This window comes from Pelodiscus sinensis, chromosome 1 (genome assembly GCF_049634645.1).
Source record: "Pelodiscus sinensis isolate JC-2024 chromosome 1, ASM4963464v1, whole genome shotgun sequence".
NCBI classification, from domain to species: domain Eukaryota; kingdom Metazoa; phylum Chordata; order Testudines; family Trionychidae; genus Pelodiscus; species Pelodiscus sinensis.
Genome location: NC_134711.1, coordinates 87,427,177 through 87,445,054, shown reverse-complemented (window position 1 = coordinate 87,445,054; position 17,878 = coordinate 87,427,177). Strand labels below are relative to the sequence as shown.

Here is a 17,878-nt window from a genome sequence, read left to right as displayed (position 1 = left end):
ATAGTGGACCACAAACTAAATATGAGTCAATAGTGTGACACTGTTGCAAAAAAAGCAAACATGATTCTGGGATGCATTAACAGGAATGTTGTGAGCAAGACATGTGGAGTAACTCTGCCGCTCTACTCTGCACTGATTAGGCCTCAATTGAAGTATTGTGTCCAGTTCTGGGCACATTTCAAGAAAAATGTGGAGAATTGTAGAAGGTTCAGAGAAGAGCAACAAGAATGATTAAAGGTCTAGAAAACATGAGCTATGAGGGAAGATTGAAGGAATTAGGCTTGTTTAGTTTAGAAAAGAGAAGACCGAGAGGGGACATAATCACTGTTTCAAGAATCTAAAAGGGTGTTATATGAAGGAGGGAAAAAATTGTTCTCCTTGGCCTCTGATGATAGGACAAGAAGCAATGGGTTTAAACTGCAGCAAGGGAGGTTTAGGTTGGATATTAGGAAAAACTTCCTAACTGTCAGAGTAGTTAAACACTGGAATAAATTGTCTAGTGAGGTTGTGGAATCTCCATCACTGGAGAGCTGTGTCTAGACTGGCTGCTTGAATTTCTGCAAGAACGCTGACTTCCTACTGTCTGAAATCAATGCTTCTTGTGAAAATACTATGCTGCTCCTGTTTGGGCAAAAGTCCTTTTGCGCAAAGTTTTTGAGCAAAAGGGCCAGTGTAGACAGCTCAGATTTGTTTTGTGCAAAAAAGCCCCGATTGCGAAAATGGCGATCGGAGCTTTTTTGCGGAAAAGCGTGTCTAGATTGGCACGGACACTTTTCCGCAAAAAGTGCTTTTGCGGAAAAGCGTCCGTGCCAATCTAGATGCTCTTTTCCACAAATGCTTTTAACGGAAAACTTTTCCGTTAAAAGCATTTGCGGAAAATCATGCCAGTCTAGACGTACCCGAGATGTTTAAGAGCAGGTTGGATAGACATCTATAAAGGATGATGTAGACAGGGGTGCCATTTAGGGGAAGCTAGGGAGCAGTAGCTCCACCTCCTGAGTTTGAACCCCTGGATTTCATGCTTGGATTCTGCCTAAAGCCCATGCCCTGACTCTAGAGGTAGTTCTCAAATGCAACACTTCAGGCTGCTTGCAGCTTTGCCTTTGGAGTAGGGAGTTTGTTATAAAAAGAGGGAGGGGAAGGGGAATTAACAATAACAAACGGCAGGTTAAATTTAAAAAACAAAAAATAGTCTAGTACAGTAGTTCCCAAACTTTTCAGCACCGTGCCCCCTTTTTGATTTTTGAGAAACCCTCACGTCCCCCATGCTCCCCCTCCAATAGCAGCAAAACTTGTTGAGCCAAAACAAGGGGGGGGGGGGGGGGACTGATGGGGGCCGAAAAACAAACATAGCAGGAAAACTTAGGGAGGAGGAGATTGACGGGGGGGAGGGAGGTATGCGGAGGTCGCGTTGCACTCTCTCTGGAATTTCTTAACGCCCCCCCCCAGTGGGGCATGCCCCTCAGTTTGGAAACCCATGGTCTAGTAGCACCTTAAAGACTAACAAAACAAATAGTAATAGAAATGTAGCCATGTTAGTCTGGTGTAGCTGAAACAAAATACAGGACTAGAAATCAAATAGTGGTTATGACTATTTTCTTCCACTATTTGATCTGAGGAAGTGGGTCTGGCCCACGAAAGCTCATCATCTAATACCGTGGTCCCCAACACGGTGCCCGTCGGCACCATGGCACCCGCGGGGGCATTTCTCTGCGCCCGCCAAGTGCTCAGGGCTGGCCTGGCCCCGGGCACGTGGCGCATGCGCGGTGCCGGAGCCGGCCCCAGGCGCGTGGCGCACAGTGAGCGCCGGCCCCGGGGGCGCCGCGGATTCATCCCCCGCGGCGCATGGGGGGGAGAGAGCGCCAGCACCGGCCCCGGGCGCGCGGCGCTTGGGGGGAGAGGAAGCGCCGGCTCCGGGCGCGCGGCGCTTGGGGGAGGGAGGGGGGAAAGAGCGCTGGTGCACGGCGCTTGGGGGAGAGAGCGCCGGGCGCGCGGCGCTTGGTGGAGGGGGGGGGGGGGAGAGCGCCGGCCCCGGAATGCGGCTATGGGGGAGGCCCTGCCCCCCCCCCCGGGCGCCCGGCGGGCGAACGGCCACGCCCCCTGGCGCCCGGCAATCCCTAATGGTTGGGGACCACTGATCTAATATACCATCTTGTTAGTCTTTAAAGTGCTACATAGTCCTGTATTTTGTTTTAACAAAACAAAGGCAGGTTATTCAGGTAATTGAAGGATGGTTAGATCATCATGAAAACATTGCCAGGTACTCCACTTAAAAGATGTGTGTGGGGGGGAAAGTGTTGTGCTGCAGGGATCTGCATTTAGATCACTTCTGTTAAACTTCTCATAAATGTTCTTGAAAAAGGGGTAAACAGTGACTAATCCAAAACTGACTTCAAGGAGTTACAAAGGGATCTCACACTAAACTGGGTGATTGGGCAACACAAAGGCAGATGGAATTCAGTGTTGATAAACGCAAAGTAATGCACATGGAAAAATATAATCCTGACTATAGATACAAAAATAATGGGGTCTAAAATAGTTGTTACCTCTCATGAAAGAGATCTTGGAATCCTTGTGGCTAGTTCCTTGAAAACATCTGCTCAATGTGCAGTGGCAGTTTGAAACTAAAAAGCTAACCAAATATTGGGTATAATTAGGAAAGGAATAGATAGTAAGCCAAAATACTATATTGCTTCTATATAAAATTATTGTATTTCCACATCTTGAATACTGTATGCAGATCTGGTCATCCCATCTAAAAAAAGATATATTGGATTTGGAAAAGGTACAGAAGGGGCAACAGAAATGTTTAGGGGTAAGAAGCAGCTTCCACACGAGGAGAGATTAACAAGATTGGGACTCTACATCTTGGAAAATGACTGTAGGGTGGGGGGGGGGGGATATGTTAGAAGTCTAGAAAATCAGGAAAGATTTGTAAAAATAGAATAAGGAAATGTTATTCTTTTCTTCACTAACATAACACAAAAAAATGATTCAATTTACTGTATAGGCAGCAGATTTTAAAAAAACAAAATAGTTGACAGGGGAGATGGATCATGATGATTGCCTCTTTTGTTTATACCTTCTGAAGCACCTGGCATGGGCCACTGTCAGAAGACAGGATACAGGACTAGAAGGACCGTTGAAGATATGTTAAAAGTCCAGAAAATCATGAATGGCGTGGAAAAATAGAATAAGAAAATGTTATTAATTTGCTCACTAACATAACACAAGAAACTGACCCAATTAAATTTATAAGCAGCACATGTAAAACAAAATAAAGTATTTCTTCTCGGCCAACTTGTAGAGTTTTTGCCAGGAAATGGTGGAAAGGCCCAAACTGTAATAGGGCTCTAGTCAGAATAAAATAAGTTCAAGGAGGATAGGTCCCTCAATGGCTACTAGCCAGACTGGTCAGGGATAATATCCCTAGATTCTGTTTCCCAGAAGCTGGGAATGGGCAACAGGGGATGGATCATCTGATGATTGCCTCTTCTGTTTATTCCTCCTGACACACCTGGCATTGGCCAATGTTGGCAGACAGGACACTGGGCTAGAAGGACCTTTGGTCTGACCCAATGTGGCCCTTCAGGTTTTCTTATATATAACTGTAATGTATCTTCCCTCTGCTGTAACCCACCAGACCCCTCTTCCCTTCCAGAGCTGAGAGAGAGACCAGGAGTCCTGCCAGGGTCTCTCTCTCTCTCTACCCAGAGTTAATAACTAAGTAAAAATATACATTAGCCTTATAATGTTAACTAGTGTCCCTTAAGTGACTTGCCATAAGATATCAGAATATGTTAGTGTTAGAGCTGAGTGTGTCTAATATTTAATTTCCTTTCTTTTTATTTAGGAAATAGATACAGTGCTCCTGCTAACCGCTAAGTTGTCTGCCAAAAAAGCAGAGTTTTCCAGTGCCTTAGTAGCCCTGAGACAGAGATGAGGTGGAAGGGGGGAGGGTGGAAGGAATTGGTTTCTCTGCCCCCCTTCCCCCGCCATTTGGTGCTTGGCTTGCACTGAGCATGCTCAGTAACACTGCAGAAGCTGCTGTCCTCAGTCTACCTCCCCATGCTCTCACTCCCCCACCCTGCTCATAGCATGCATAGATCGCCCCCTCCCACCAAAATTTGAAATGGTGCCTCTGGATCTAGACAGTGCTTGGTCCTTCCGTGAGGACAGGGGACTGGACTCAATGACCTCTCCAAGTCCCTTCCATTCTAGTATTATATGATTTTACTGAGATAGCAGAATTTGGAATATATAAGAATCACTCCCTGTCAATGATTCCTCTAATCTTTTCCATCCATGGGTGGATTTTTTTCCACCCATGTGCGGAATAAATTCTTTTGTGCACCGAGACATGAATGTGTACCACAAGTGGAAACTTAACCTAATTGTGGGTGCTCTACTAATCAATTGGGCACAATTTGAATCTCCCCTGAACAGATGCACAAGTGCACAGTGTACAGGGAACACTGCACCTCACCCTAATCTCCCTAAACCAGAAGGCTCTGGAATGAGAGCTACTCTTCAGCAATCATTCACTTTGGTTCCCCACACATGCACACTGAATGCATATCAGGATCTGGGACTGAGAGCCTCTTCACACCATCAGATTTAATTTTGGCTCCCACACTAACTATTGAATTTGTTTTTAATGGATGAATTATTTTTGCTTTAGCTCCTCCAGATCGACTACTACAACCTGACAAAGTTCTATGGCACAGTGAAGATGGATACAATGATCTTTGGAGTGATTGAGTACTGTGAGAGAGGATCGTTGCGGGTAAATAACTGTGCAAGCCCCTCTTACCAGTTTGTATAACAAAATGCTAACTTGCCAGATGGCAGAGTCTTAGGGCAGGAGAAGGGAAAAGAGCCAAAGAGAAGTCAGTAATATTACTTTAATATTTACATGAAGTAATATCACTAATTTCTCTTCTGCTCCTTTCCCTTTTTCTGCTTGGAGTCAATCAACAGCAGGCATAAACTGACATTGCTTCTGAGTCAATGGAAAGACTATCTTTGACTTCAGTGGGCTTTGGATCACTTTCCTAATTAAAGAGTGCCATGACAGACAAGTCAGAATGTCTTGCTAGGCTTTGCCCAATGTCATCAACATATTCACAGAGTCTCATTTTTGCCACTGGAAACCACAGTGGATACAAGTTAGGTTCTCACTTTTTTGTAGTTGCCATGTAAGACAAAGATGTTCCATTCCTTAGCTTCCAAGTAAACCTATGTCATAATTTATGTAGAAAAACTTAAAAACAACGAATAGCCTAGTAGCACCTTAAAGACAAACAAAACACTTAGATGGTATCATGAGCTTTTGTGGGTGCAACCCACTTCTTTAGATGACTAGAGTATTAAAAGTCCAGATTCAAAAGTAAATAAGGGAAGTAGGGGGAAGGAAGAAAAAGAAAAAAAGGAGAAAAAAGACAGTGAAAGGTAATGTGGGAGCCAGCCAATATCCTTGTTCATTTCATTCTGATTAGAATCAAACTTGTAAATAAAGGTAAGTTCCAACCATTCCCTGTGTATTTGGCTTGTGGAATTGGCCTGAAACAACAGTGATCCATTAATGACTGCTGGGCAGGTTAACATGTTCTCCAACAGATTTTGGTGTGTTGCCTTTTCGGATATCTGATTTGTGTCCATTAATTCTTTCTCGTAGAAGCTGTCTAGTTTGGCCAATATACATGGCAATGGGGCATTGTTGGCATTTGATGGCATAGATCACATTAGTGGATGTGCAGTTAAATGAGCCCCTGATGTAGTGGCTGACGATGTTGGGTCCAGTGCTGAAATCAGTTGTGTAGATGTGTGGTCAGAGTTGGCACCAGGGCTGATTGCAGAGATGGGTTCCTGGATGATTATGATGGAGGTGTATTGGGTGGTTACTGAAAATAATTTGTACTTTATGTACTTTTTAAAACAGAGGGGTACCCCTTTTTAGTCATTGGCCAAAAGGCTGTTTGATTTAGAGCTTTGTTAACATTACACAGAGATGTCTGTTCCGGCTGTTTCCTTGCTATAGATTAGCCTTTCTTTGTGTCCTCCCAGGATGTCTTAAATGATAAAATCTCCTATCCAGATGGCACTTTCATGGATTGGGAATTTAAAATCTCTGTCATGTATGATATCGCCAAGGTAAGTGAATCAGTGGCACTGAAACATTTATGAATCTGTTCACATGCTATAAAACATACATAATGGGGAGCGATAGGTGAAAAGGCCTAACATAATATATGCTTTAGACTCCTGAGAGAAAAGGTGCTATCTATTGGCTAGAGAAGGGATTTAGGCACTTGAAGCCCTAGGTTTTATTCCAAGCTATGCTGCTGAATTATGGCGTATGGTGTTAGGCAATGGTAGAATCACACCATCTTGTATCAAAACCAACAGAATTGAGTTTGTTTTTAAATTAAACACTGTAGTTAATGTTTTAAAGAATGGTAAAACTTACTGCTAGGTGAAACCATTTCAGGAAGTAAGAGCAAATTAGAGAGTGAAGAAATTAATCCTACACCAAAATCAAGGCTGATTTTAAGAACCTTCACTATGTATTTGCATATTTTGGACGGTGGCCAGTTGAGCTGGATAGTAAAAAAGGCTTGTTTTTTTAACAATTTTATATTTGTTTTATTTTTAGTGAAATGGGGCCCAAGAATTCCACACAGAGATAAAGATGATTTATGCCCTTACCTTTCTTACTTCTCTATAAAAATCATATTCCCATTCCTACCCAGTCCTCCCATTTCCCTACATGCCTCAGGTCAGATGGGGTCTCAATGATGAATGCATTTGCTATGTCTGTTTCAATGTGATAATGACAATCTCACTTTTTATTAAAATCTTCTTAATCCAAATTGTCACAGTTTGTTGGTCATGTTAATAACCATTTCACATTCAGTTAACCTTCAGCATTAAGAATTATTTTAAATATTGTGGATGTGTTCCCTTCTCTTCTGGAATCTTACAAACAAGTTTTCTTAATCTTTGGCAGTTAATCTTCATAGGACTCTCATCCAGGCACTGACCAAGGCTGAGCCTGCTGAGAGTATCAGAGCTGATGAGATCATACACGGAGATAGAGTGAATACTGATTCCAGTGAAGTCATTTGCAAACTTCTCACTAACTTCAGTGGGTTAAGGATTTCCCAGACAAGCTGCCAGCCACTGCACTGTTTGTAAATGGGATATGGAGCCCAAGGGTAAAAGGAGTATGAGGCCCTTTCTATGGAATATCACCTGTTGTTATTTGAACCAGTCAAGATGATTCAGACAAATTCTCTGAAGAGTCCTCCAAAATACATGACCTCTACCTGTGAAATCTGCTTTCTGCTTCCCCTACTCTTTAGCTGACCCTGAAGAGAACTGGTGGAGGGGCTGATACCTTTAGCAGCTCATTGTTTCTGGACAAGAAGCTAGTACTATCTTCATAGCTGCAGATGAAAAGAGCATGAAGCAGCTGCTGTCCCTATAGTAGGCCCTGGCAGTGTGTAGAGGACAGTGCAGGCTCTACCAGCAGAAGCAGTTTTAAGCCAGTGCCCGCTGCTTCTGCAGACCTGTGACAAGTTCAAAGAGTGGCATCTTCTTCGACACAGATCATAGGACCCCAGGACTGGTGTGTCTGTATTGTGTACTAGCTGCAAGTGACCAAAAAGGCCTGACAAAAACCCTGATACAAAGGGATTGTGGTAACTGAGTCTTATGGGAACATGTGCCCATGTTGCTATTGCAAGGTTGTTGCTTGTTAATCAAGAGGGTGTTGTTAAATACACCAAAGAAAACTGCAGCTGAATACAATATTTTTTACTCTATCAGAAAAATAGCCTGGTTGAAAGGGCTTGGCCACAATTAAAGCTAAAGGATTGAAGACTCAAAAATGTCATGGGGCTATATTTTAAAAGGTATTGAGGTGCCTAAAGATGCAGAGAGGCATTTACTGGGATTTTTAAAGGTGCCAAGCCATCTAACTCCTATTGATATGTCCTTAAGAAGTGATGCAGAAATACAAGCCTCACTGAAAGTCAATGGAATTTGTGCCCCTAACTCACTCATGCAATTTTGAAAATCCCAGCCAGGTGCGTAACCATGCATTCTGCTTTCAAATCTGCTTCCCTAGTCAAAAGGGTGGTAGTGAAAGAGAAAGTTTTATCATACACACCAACTCCCCAACTTGAAGGCAAGGGATTTCTGTTACACGTAGACTATAGTATTATCAGACCCTCTCATAAGAGGCCAAAACTGGTAAGGAGTTTTCTGCTCTAGTGGGTTTGCTCTTTGGGTTGGTGTCAGCAGGAGTGTATAGGAGATGCAGTAGCAGAAGGCGGGCCTTGAAGCAGGGCTGCATGGGTGTATCAGCAATTGTTTTCTTTCAGCACACATTACTACATAATCCCACAGGTTCAAGCATGATATATGTATGCATAGGGTAATGAGTTCCAACCACTGCTGTTTCTGTCCCAGCTGTGTCACAAGACTTCCAGACTCTTCCTCTGCTGTAAGCAAAACACAGATCTCTTTTGTGAACAAGCAGCATGTCACACCCTGTGATTATGATCACACAATTTGTATAATCCAGATTCATGATTATAATCTATTATCCTTGAGGATGACCTTTGCATGTGTGTTTAAAGTTATGGAGACAAATTCAGAGGGGAACTTAAACTGGTGTCATATACACCTTCTTCTAACCTCCTCAGCATACAGATTGTACTTTATATATAATGGGCTAGAAGGGAGTCTTGGGAAGAAAAAATCACTATTAAGAAACTGTAAATATGTGTAAATTGTGCACCATCTACTTAAACTTACACCTACCTACTGGTTGTTTCTCCTGCTATACCACTCTTTCAGCTTTCTTGACATACAAGATACACCATCTTTGACTCCCCTTCACTAAGTGGGCCAAATTCACAAGTATTGAATAAAGGGGTGAAATTACATGTCTGCAAGTATGTGTCAGAGAAAAAGATTCAGAAAGTCTGAGTCTAAAAACACCTGAATTAGCATAACCTGCATGCTGAGGGCACTGGAAGATTGATCTCTGAAGTTAGCCTACAGGTTGCAAGTACTATGTATTGACTCATGTGTAGAGAGTCATCATTTGTAAGATCAGAAAGGATCTTTATGATCATTTAAGAAGGCCTCTTGTGGCCATAGAATGTCATCCAGTAATCTTTGCATTGCTCCATCAGCTGCCCTCTACTTTGGAGAATCAAATCTACTCAAGTACTACTGACCAAGTCCCACTTGTAGATTGATATTTACAGCAAGGATACAATCTTAACACTTTTATCAGTTAATGAGGATTTTTCATTTATCTACCGTCATCATTCTTTACAAAATAAAAAACATTTCCCCAGCCACATTTTTAGGGTTGTGAAATACTTATACAAGACTGTAACCTTTATTAAAAGCACTATAAAAGCAGTTGTTGCAAATTCAATGAACTTCAGTGGGAGGAAATACATTTCCTCAAACTCAGCAGATCTAGTACCATCAAGGAGCAAATCTCATTATCACATAGTGTTAGCTGAAAAGAAGGATAGGTTTGTTAAGGCACTGGCCTGGAATTCTAGAGACCTAGCTTCATTTCCGAGATGTATCAAAGACATCTAATTTAACCTTGGAAAATCCCCTTTAGTAAAATAATTCCCTGTCATGCATGGATATAGTGAGGATAAAATTCTTATTAGTTGTGATATGCTCAATTCTATGTGGAGGAGGGTCATGTAAGTACCTAGATAGATTTTATGATGAACCATCAAATTCTTACTAATTCTGGTACAATCGAGTCACACACATACAGACTCTCTCTCTCTCTCATATCAATCACAGGGAATGTCCTACCTGCACTCAAGCAAAACTGAGGTCCATGGCCGCCTCAAGTCCACAAACTGTGTAGTGGACAGCCGCATGGTGGTGAAGATCACTGATTTTGGCTGCAATTCCATTCTTCCTCCAAGGAGAGGTATGCCAAAATAGTCACAATCCCAGCTCTTGTTGTCTCTTTCCTACCTGTGGAATAAGATAGTTGGACTATTAGGCCTTATTACAGAATGTGGGAAAACAGTCTTAATTGAAAGCAATATGTATGTTTCTATGCAAAAGTACTCTTATTGGTTTGTCTAACACTAAAATGGTGTTGAAGGTTAGATTTTCTTAATCCACTGAGACTTTTTAATGTTTATTCTCTAGAAACTACATGATGTTCTTTGATCTATTATGCATTAGATGGGCTGGGTACAGAGAAAAGAATGCATGACATGTAATACAACTTTATTTGGTATAGCATTTTTCATACAAACTGTGTCTGAAAACATTTTACTGAGTTAAATAATACAATCACAGAGCGAAGTAATGGCAGAAGGAAAAAGGAAGCAAGTAGTTAAAAGAAGAGAGAATTTTCAACTGATATTAGAAAAGCATGGGGAGTTTGTGGGAGGGTGGGATAGGAAGGTTGTTCAGATGGTACGAACTGCAGGGAAAGGCTCTCTTACAGCATGTGGCAGGGTGGCTCCAGCTAAAGTGTCCCCCTGTGGCAGACTCAGCATATCTAGTTCAGCTATCTGTTTCCTCTGGTCCAGTCATAAAAGAAATACAGTCTCTCTCAATGTCCAAGTCAAAAGCCCTCTTCTAGGCATGGGGGATGGAGTGGGGATAGCTCAGTGGTTTGAGCATTGGCCTGCTAAACCCAGGGTTGTGAGGCCTATCCTTAAGGGGGCCATTTAGGGATCTGGGGCAAATCTGTCAGGGATGGTATTTAGTCCTGCTGTGAGGGCAAGGGACTAGACTCAATGACTTCTCAAGGTTCCTTCCAGTTCTATGAGATGGTATATCTCTGTATGTTATATTGTAATGTATTCATGTACACATTGAGTAATCTGCATAACCTTTATGATAAAACCGTTCTCTGGAAATCCCAAGTGACAGCAGGTATAAACAGAGCAATTTTTCATGTGCTCTTCAGTGATGTCATTTCCAGGTTACCCACCCACAAATTAATCACCAGTGTTTCACGGTTCCTTTGCCCTTGCTCCACTTTCCAGGCCATGTGTTGGAGAGTTATCAAAGTTGCTTTTCTCCCACAACTCTGGTACCAGTGTTCTATTTCCCAGTCCTTTCTGCCTGTGAGTCCTAACCTGCTTAAGGGACATCCTTCCAGATTCAACCCTCTTGTTTCTGGATTCAGCTTCCTGCAGCCCTCCATTCAGACCTGGTATAAGAAGGCTCCCCACAGTGTTCCAGTTTCCCTGGCCTCCTTGCTTGTGAGTCCTACCTCAGATCCTGGGATCCTAGGATTCACACTCCAACATCAGCCCACTTGTTTCATTCTCAGCTTTCCCTGACCAAATTGATTCTTCCTTTTTATCCTGGGGTGTTGCACAAGCTCTTCTGCAACTTGGCAGGGGTCCCTAGCTCTGGCCAATGTTCACTAACAACTTCTGGTCTTCCAAACAGCCCTTGGTTCCAGCTCCCATCAGCATCTTCCCTCGCTCCATCCCGTTTCCTGTAGCTCTCTCCCAGTATCTCTTGCCAGCTCTCCTCTGCTCTACTCTGTCTCCAACAACTCTTCTCTGCTGCTCCTATCTATTTCTTGGTATCTCCTTTCTTTTCCAGGCAGCACTCACCTGTCCTTTCTGTCTTTACTAGCTGCCCCTCTGAAACCCAATGTAGAGACAACTGATCAGTTATAGTACACTGGACTTTGCTTCTCCTCAAAGGAGACAGTCACTCTGACAGGCCTACAGTGATGAGATTATGTGACTGGTCAGAAAAGAGGCTAGGTGATATTACTGATCACAAAATATCACCATCATATTATTGATCATAAGACATACCCAGGTGGACTGCATGAAATATCATTATATCTTGTGATGTACTATGATATAATTCAAACATTAACATGTCATTTTATGCTTTTAATTCTCTAAAGAGATCCTTAATATATGATATTAGATGGAATTCCAGTAAATTATAGCTTTCACTGTTTTTTCCTCACATTTTTTCTGTCTGATAATAATCACAAGAGTATTTCTCTATAAATAAGCATTCCTTTCTTCTCCCCACCTATCTTCTCTTCCCACTTGATCTTTGAGTAAAGATATAAACCTGAAATTGTGACACTAGAATCACGTGATTGTATCATATCTATGATGAGTGGTTAAAAGAGAACCTAGGGGTGGAATGGCAAGAAAAGGTTCTTAGATTTACACACAAACATTTGCAGTAATAGAGATAAGAATGTGGAAAATTATTGGGTAGGAAAGTGCACAGAATGTACACTCCTCCTGCTTAGGTCTTTATCACTCTCAGATTTCATATTTATATTCATTTTATTCACATTATTGGTAACAAAAATTATTAGAGGTATGGAATGGCTTTCAGATGAGGAGCAACTAATAAGATTGGGACTTTTCAGCTTGGAAAAGAGACAACTAGGGCGCAAATGATAGAGATCTTTAAGATCATGACTGGTGAGGAGAAAGCAAATAAGGAAGTGTTCTTTACTCCTTCTCATAACACTAGAACTAGGGATAATCAATGGAAATTAATAGGCAGCAGATTGGTGAACAGGTGGAACTCCTTGCCAGAGGATGTTGTGAAGGCCAAGATTATAACAGGGTTAAAAAAAATTAGATACATTAATAGAGGATAGGTCCATCAATTGCTATTAGCCAGGATGGGCAGGAAATCAGGGATGGTATCCTTAATCTTTTTTTCACAGAAGCTGAGAATGGGAAACGGGGGTACATGTTGGCCTCAATTGTAGTATTGTGTCTGGTTGTGGGCACCACATTTCAAGAAAGATGTGGAGAAATTGGAGAAGGTCCAGAGAAGAGCAACAAGACTGATTAAAAGTCTAGAGAACATGACCTATGAGGGAAGACCGAAGAAATTGGGCTTGTTTAGTTTAGAAAAGAGAAGACTGAGAGGGGACATGATAGAGGTTTTCAGGTACCTAAAAGAGTGTTACAAAGAGGAGGGAGGAAAAACTATTCTCCTTGGCCTCTAAGGATAGGACAAGAAGCAATGGGCTTAAATTGCAGCAAGAGAAGTTTAAGTTGGACATTAGGAAAAACTTTCTAACTTTCAGGGTGGTTAAGCACTGGAATAAATTGCCTAGGGAGGTTGTGGAATCTCCATCTCTGGAGATATTTAAGAGCAGGTGAGATAGACATCTATCAGGGATGATCTAGACCAGTGTTTCTGAAAGTGTACCACAGAAACACTTTCAGAAACACTTTAACTGGCCACCCTGGTTTGTTTATGTACCAGCACTGTGGCCACGGAGCCTTGTGACTCCCATTGGCTCCGTTTCATCCTTTTCAGCCAAAAGGAGCTGCGGGAAGCAGGCAGGCAACTGGACTCGATGACCTCTCAAAGTCCCTTCCAGTTCTATGATTCTATGTTCTGTTAATTCCTTCTGGGGCATCTGGCATTGGTCACTGTCGGAAAACAGGATACTGGGCTAGATGGACATTTGGCCTGAGCCAGTATGGCAGTTCTTATATTCCTATTTTTATATTAGTAACAGGTTTGTCTTCGGTCTCTGGTAGCTCAGGGGGAAAAGTTGTTACAAGCAGACTGAAAATTACTAAGTGTTAGACATCATCCCTTTAAACAAAGTTATTGTATCTCAACAGGGGGATGTATGCATTGTGGTGGCTATGTTGCAGCTAATAGAATGACTTTGCTTTACATTATGATACAGTATCAACATGTGGTGATAGGGTGCCACAACAGAATAACACCACAATGACTAAATATCATGGTGACTGGTATATAAGAAATACATATGCATGTTGTTATATAGCCCCAGATGTTACTACACAGTGATGTTGTCAGCCTCAAAAACAATTGGGGATTATTTTCATGGTTCATGGAATTTAAGTCCAACCAGGACCTTTTGGCCCTCTAGTCAGATCTTCTTCACAACATAGACCACAGAACCTCATCAAGTAATTCCTGCATCTAGCCCAACAACTGAGCATATCTGTTAGTCAGTTATCCAGTGTGTATTGAAGTTGGCCCTTCTACACAACACCTGATCTAATATCTAAAAAATACCAACCTCTTGGGGGGATGGGGATAACAATAGTAAAAAGAGAATATTAAAACAACATGAAGGGGATGAGGTTTAGAAGAAGCTCACAAAAATCAATTTTGTCACACTGTCTGTACCTCTTCTGTCTGCTCAGATCTGTGGACAGCTCCTGAACACCTTCGTCACGCTGATGTGTCTCAGAAAGGTGATGTGTACAGCTATGGAATCATTGCACAGGAGATCATCCTTCGCAGGGAGACCTTCTACACTAACTTCTGTCGGGACCATAAAGGTAGGAGAGTAAACACTATCATCTCTCTTACACTACAACCACAGCGTTTGGGTGCTATGGCTGTGACTGTCACATATTCCACAACTTTTAGTGAAAAACACCATCTCTGTTAAGAGTGTAAGCTGCTATTTCTCTACCTGGGCAATGAATGAAGAGTCCAGTAGCAGTGACACAGTGGAGCAATTGCTGTTTTCTTTTAAGTTAAAATATTTATTGTTTTTCCTTTCCTTCTGTCCTCCTTGCAACATTACATAATCCAACATGTCACAATTCAGCACTACCAACATCAACAACAAAACCAACAATAAGGGCAAAATAAATCCAATGACATGAAATAGGAGTGCTTGGTGTTTATAAGTGGGCTAGCTAGGCATTCCTTATGACATTTCACAGAGCTTACAACTAATGCATCAGGAGAAGAAAATTTTCTTCTCCATTTCATCCATGAAATCACATTTCATGGTACTATTCTGAATAGTTGACAGTCTGGCAAATTCTAGTTTCCTTGGCTCAGAAACCTAATCAGATCTTTTGTGCTGCAGGGAATTTTCAACATACTTCAGAAACAAGATTAATTATATGTGCACCAAACTGGCTGCTATTTTAGAAAACAGATCCATGCCTTGAAGGGTATTTTAGGAAGTTTTGGTAGTTCTGGTGTCACTGGATGAACATCAACTTGTGATTTTTTGAGCTGAAGACTCATACTTCTCATAGCTAGTAAAAACAAGCAGAGAGGTTCTGAATCCTTTGATCCTGAAGATGAATAATCCCAGATTGTGTGTTTCAGAGAGTTAGCTGTGTTAGGTTGTAGCTGGAAAAACTTAAAAAACAACCAATAGTCTTGCAGCACCTTAGAGACTAACAAAAAATGTAGATGATGGGCACAACCCACTTCTTCAGGTGAATAGAGTTAAGTTTTCTGTGCTCATATTTTTGTCAGGTAGCTGGAGCTTTAGGCATGAATTTTGTATACACTGTGCAAATGATGAAACAGTAAGACAATGCAACTTTAAACCAGAACACCATTAAAATTCTGTTGAGGCCTGCTGGGGCTTCATCTTCAGAGGGAATTAAAAGCAACATTTTCAAAACTGCCTCAGTGACACAAACTTTAGTCCTAGGCAGTTCTGAAAATGTACTGTTAATCCTGTTTCCATCTAATTGTGCACAATGCATGATCCTTCCTCATATTATAAAACACAACTTTTAGATCTCTGCCTGATTTGTAAAAAAACTTTGCAAGAAGCTTTGTAGGCCAATGAGATAATTGTGTGAGATTTACATGGAAGGCTATGCTAATAAAAGGCGCTCAATGGACAAACTTAACCCTAAAACTTCTTGTTTCAAAGAAGCTATCAAAGAAGTTTTTTTTATTGGAAAGCTAGCATCATATTGGTCCTGAAATGGACACATTTTGTTTGTATGATGTAAATCCTATAATGCCACACCACCATAATCCATCTATCATTATAATTATAATAACCACAAATACCTAAGAATTTAAGATTTCCCACACTCCATACCAATAACAAGTTCAGACTCCTCTTCTACCTTTGAGTCATGCTGCCAAACCCTCCCTGTGTGTGTTTGAACAAGTAGTACAGCAACATGTCAGCCTCCCTATTAGCTCTTTCCTAATAAACATTTTAAAATAATTCCTGGGGTAACCTCATAATGCTCCCTGACCAGACATATAATCTTTATACTCTGAGAAACACAGCATCTCAAATTACTAACTCAATATGAATGAACATCTGAGAAAGCTCACTTGGCGAGGTGGGGACATTTCAGATTTACTTATGGATTTCAGTTTGCCTAAAAATGGAAATCTTCACCAATTTTTGAAAGTTTACAGTGTTCTACTTAGTTAAAAGATAAGGAATCATTAACTAAATATATTACATTCATGGCATATTGGTCATCTTTAAAGCCCTGTCTGCCTAAGAGCACATGTGTGATAAATATCCTAATGGGTTTCTCACATTGTCTTTTGCCATGGCTACACCCTGTCCTGAGAGAGGCAATAAAATGGCTACTGCCCATTTGGGAAGATATCATGTCTGTGTTTGTCATGCACATATGCATTCCTGCTCCTTTCATTTCCCATGTGGCTTCAAGTCATTCTGTTCTGGCCTTGAGCCTTATAACTAGACACCCCACAAAGTTCAGATCCAGAAAAAGTGGGTGTCAAAATCCATGCTTTTTCTTTGGGCCCTTCTCTATTTATAAAACTATTTTGGCATATTGAATTAACCTAGAAATTAACCTCTTATTTTTTAAATATTGTACTTTTTTTTTTCATTAGAGAAACTTTGCAGAGTGGAGAGTAGCAAAGAAGTTAGACCCTTCCGCCCAGACCTGATCCTAGAGACAGCAGGAGAAAGAGAGCTGGAAGTAAGCCTACACAAAAGAAAAGAGGAAATGCTTCCATCCAGGCCAGAGATGTCTGTGGTGGGAGGATGAAGACTATATACACTGAATGGTCCAATGCTCTGGTCTCTCAAAAAGAAAAAAAAAGTTCATAATTAAAATCAATGCAGTGAAATGTATTTTACTGGATTTTTTTCCTCCTCACTCCAAGGCCCACAACATAGCATTTCTTTCGTCTGCAAGTGGTGACTTTTGATAACTACAACATGTATGAAAGGTGGTTCTTTCTGAATTCACATGGTGTACAGTGGCATGCATTTGCCAATCCCCTGGAAAAGAAAACAAATAACAACAAATCAGAGGCTATTTCCTGCACATTTAGAATTTTTTAAAATTCTGTTAATTTTTTGATGGGACATATGGAACAAAGGAGACCAGTGTTCTCTTTTAGCTGTGCCACAGCACAGCTTCATAGGAGATTAATCAGCCCCATCCAGTCAGTCAGCTTGCACTGAGCCCTGAGCATCTGACTGGGCCAGGCTGACTAATCACCTGTGAGGCTGTGCTGCCAGTCAGCTTAGAGCAGTGGTCACCAACCAGTAGATCGGGATCTACTGGTAGATCTTGGAGCCTTTAACAAGTGATCCTGACTGGTTTGGCCGGGAGGCTATCAAATGCAAGCACTTCATCTGCCCCTCTAAGCACTGCTGTGCTGCTCCTGTCCTCTACCTTGGAGGTGCCCCTCACCCCTTGGAGTCTCCTGTTTGCTGTGCAGGACACAGGAAGAAGAGGAAGAGGGGTGCTGATGTCAGGGTGTCCCTCCACCCTGTACTACTTCTCCACCGAGCAGAGGGGGGCAGGGATGAAGGGATTTTGCTGGCTGCTTTTGGGAGTGGTGCAGGGCCAGAGTAGGAGTGGCTCAGAAGCCACCTGTGGTAAGTGGTGCCCAGCTGGAGCCCACATTCCGAACCCCATCCCCAGTCCTGAATCCCTCCTGCATCCCAAACCACTGCCCCAGCCTGCAAAAGTGAGTGAGGATTGGGGAGGGAGGATGGAGTGGTCAGGGGCGGGGTCTTGGAGAAGGGGCAGGAAGGAGGCGGGGCAAGAGTGTTTGGGTTTGAGGTAGATCCTAGATTGCACTTAAATTCAAAAAG

At 41.9% G+C, this 17,878-nt stretch overlaps 1 protein-coding gene across 3 annotated transcripts in view; it reads left to right on the top strand.

Annotated features, from left to right (window-relative positions):
* The window catches only part of GUCY2C (guanylate cyclase 2C), a 112,286-nt gene that overhangs the window by 75,920 nt on the left and 18,488 nt on the right, over positions 1 to 17,878 (top strand). For all 3 annotated transcript variants that reach the window (XM_075935275.1, XM_075935278.1, XM_075935284.1), the window contains 5 exons: positions 4,682 to 4,786; positions 6,067 to 6,153; positions 9,850 to 9,982; positions 14,214 to 14,351; positions 16,660 to 16,748. In XM_075935275.1, coding sequence (XP_075791390.1) covers positions 4,682 to 4,786; positions 6,067 to 6,153; positions 9,850 to 9,982; positions 14,214 to 14,351; positions 16,660 to 16,748 — 552 coding nt within the window. The remainder of the gene's footprint in view (positions 1 to 4,681; positions 4,787 to 6,066; positions 6,154 to 9,849; positions 9,983 to 14,213; positions 14,352 to 16,659; positions 16,749 to 17,878) is intronic.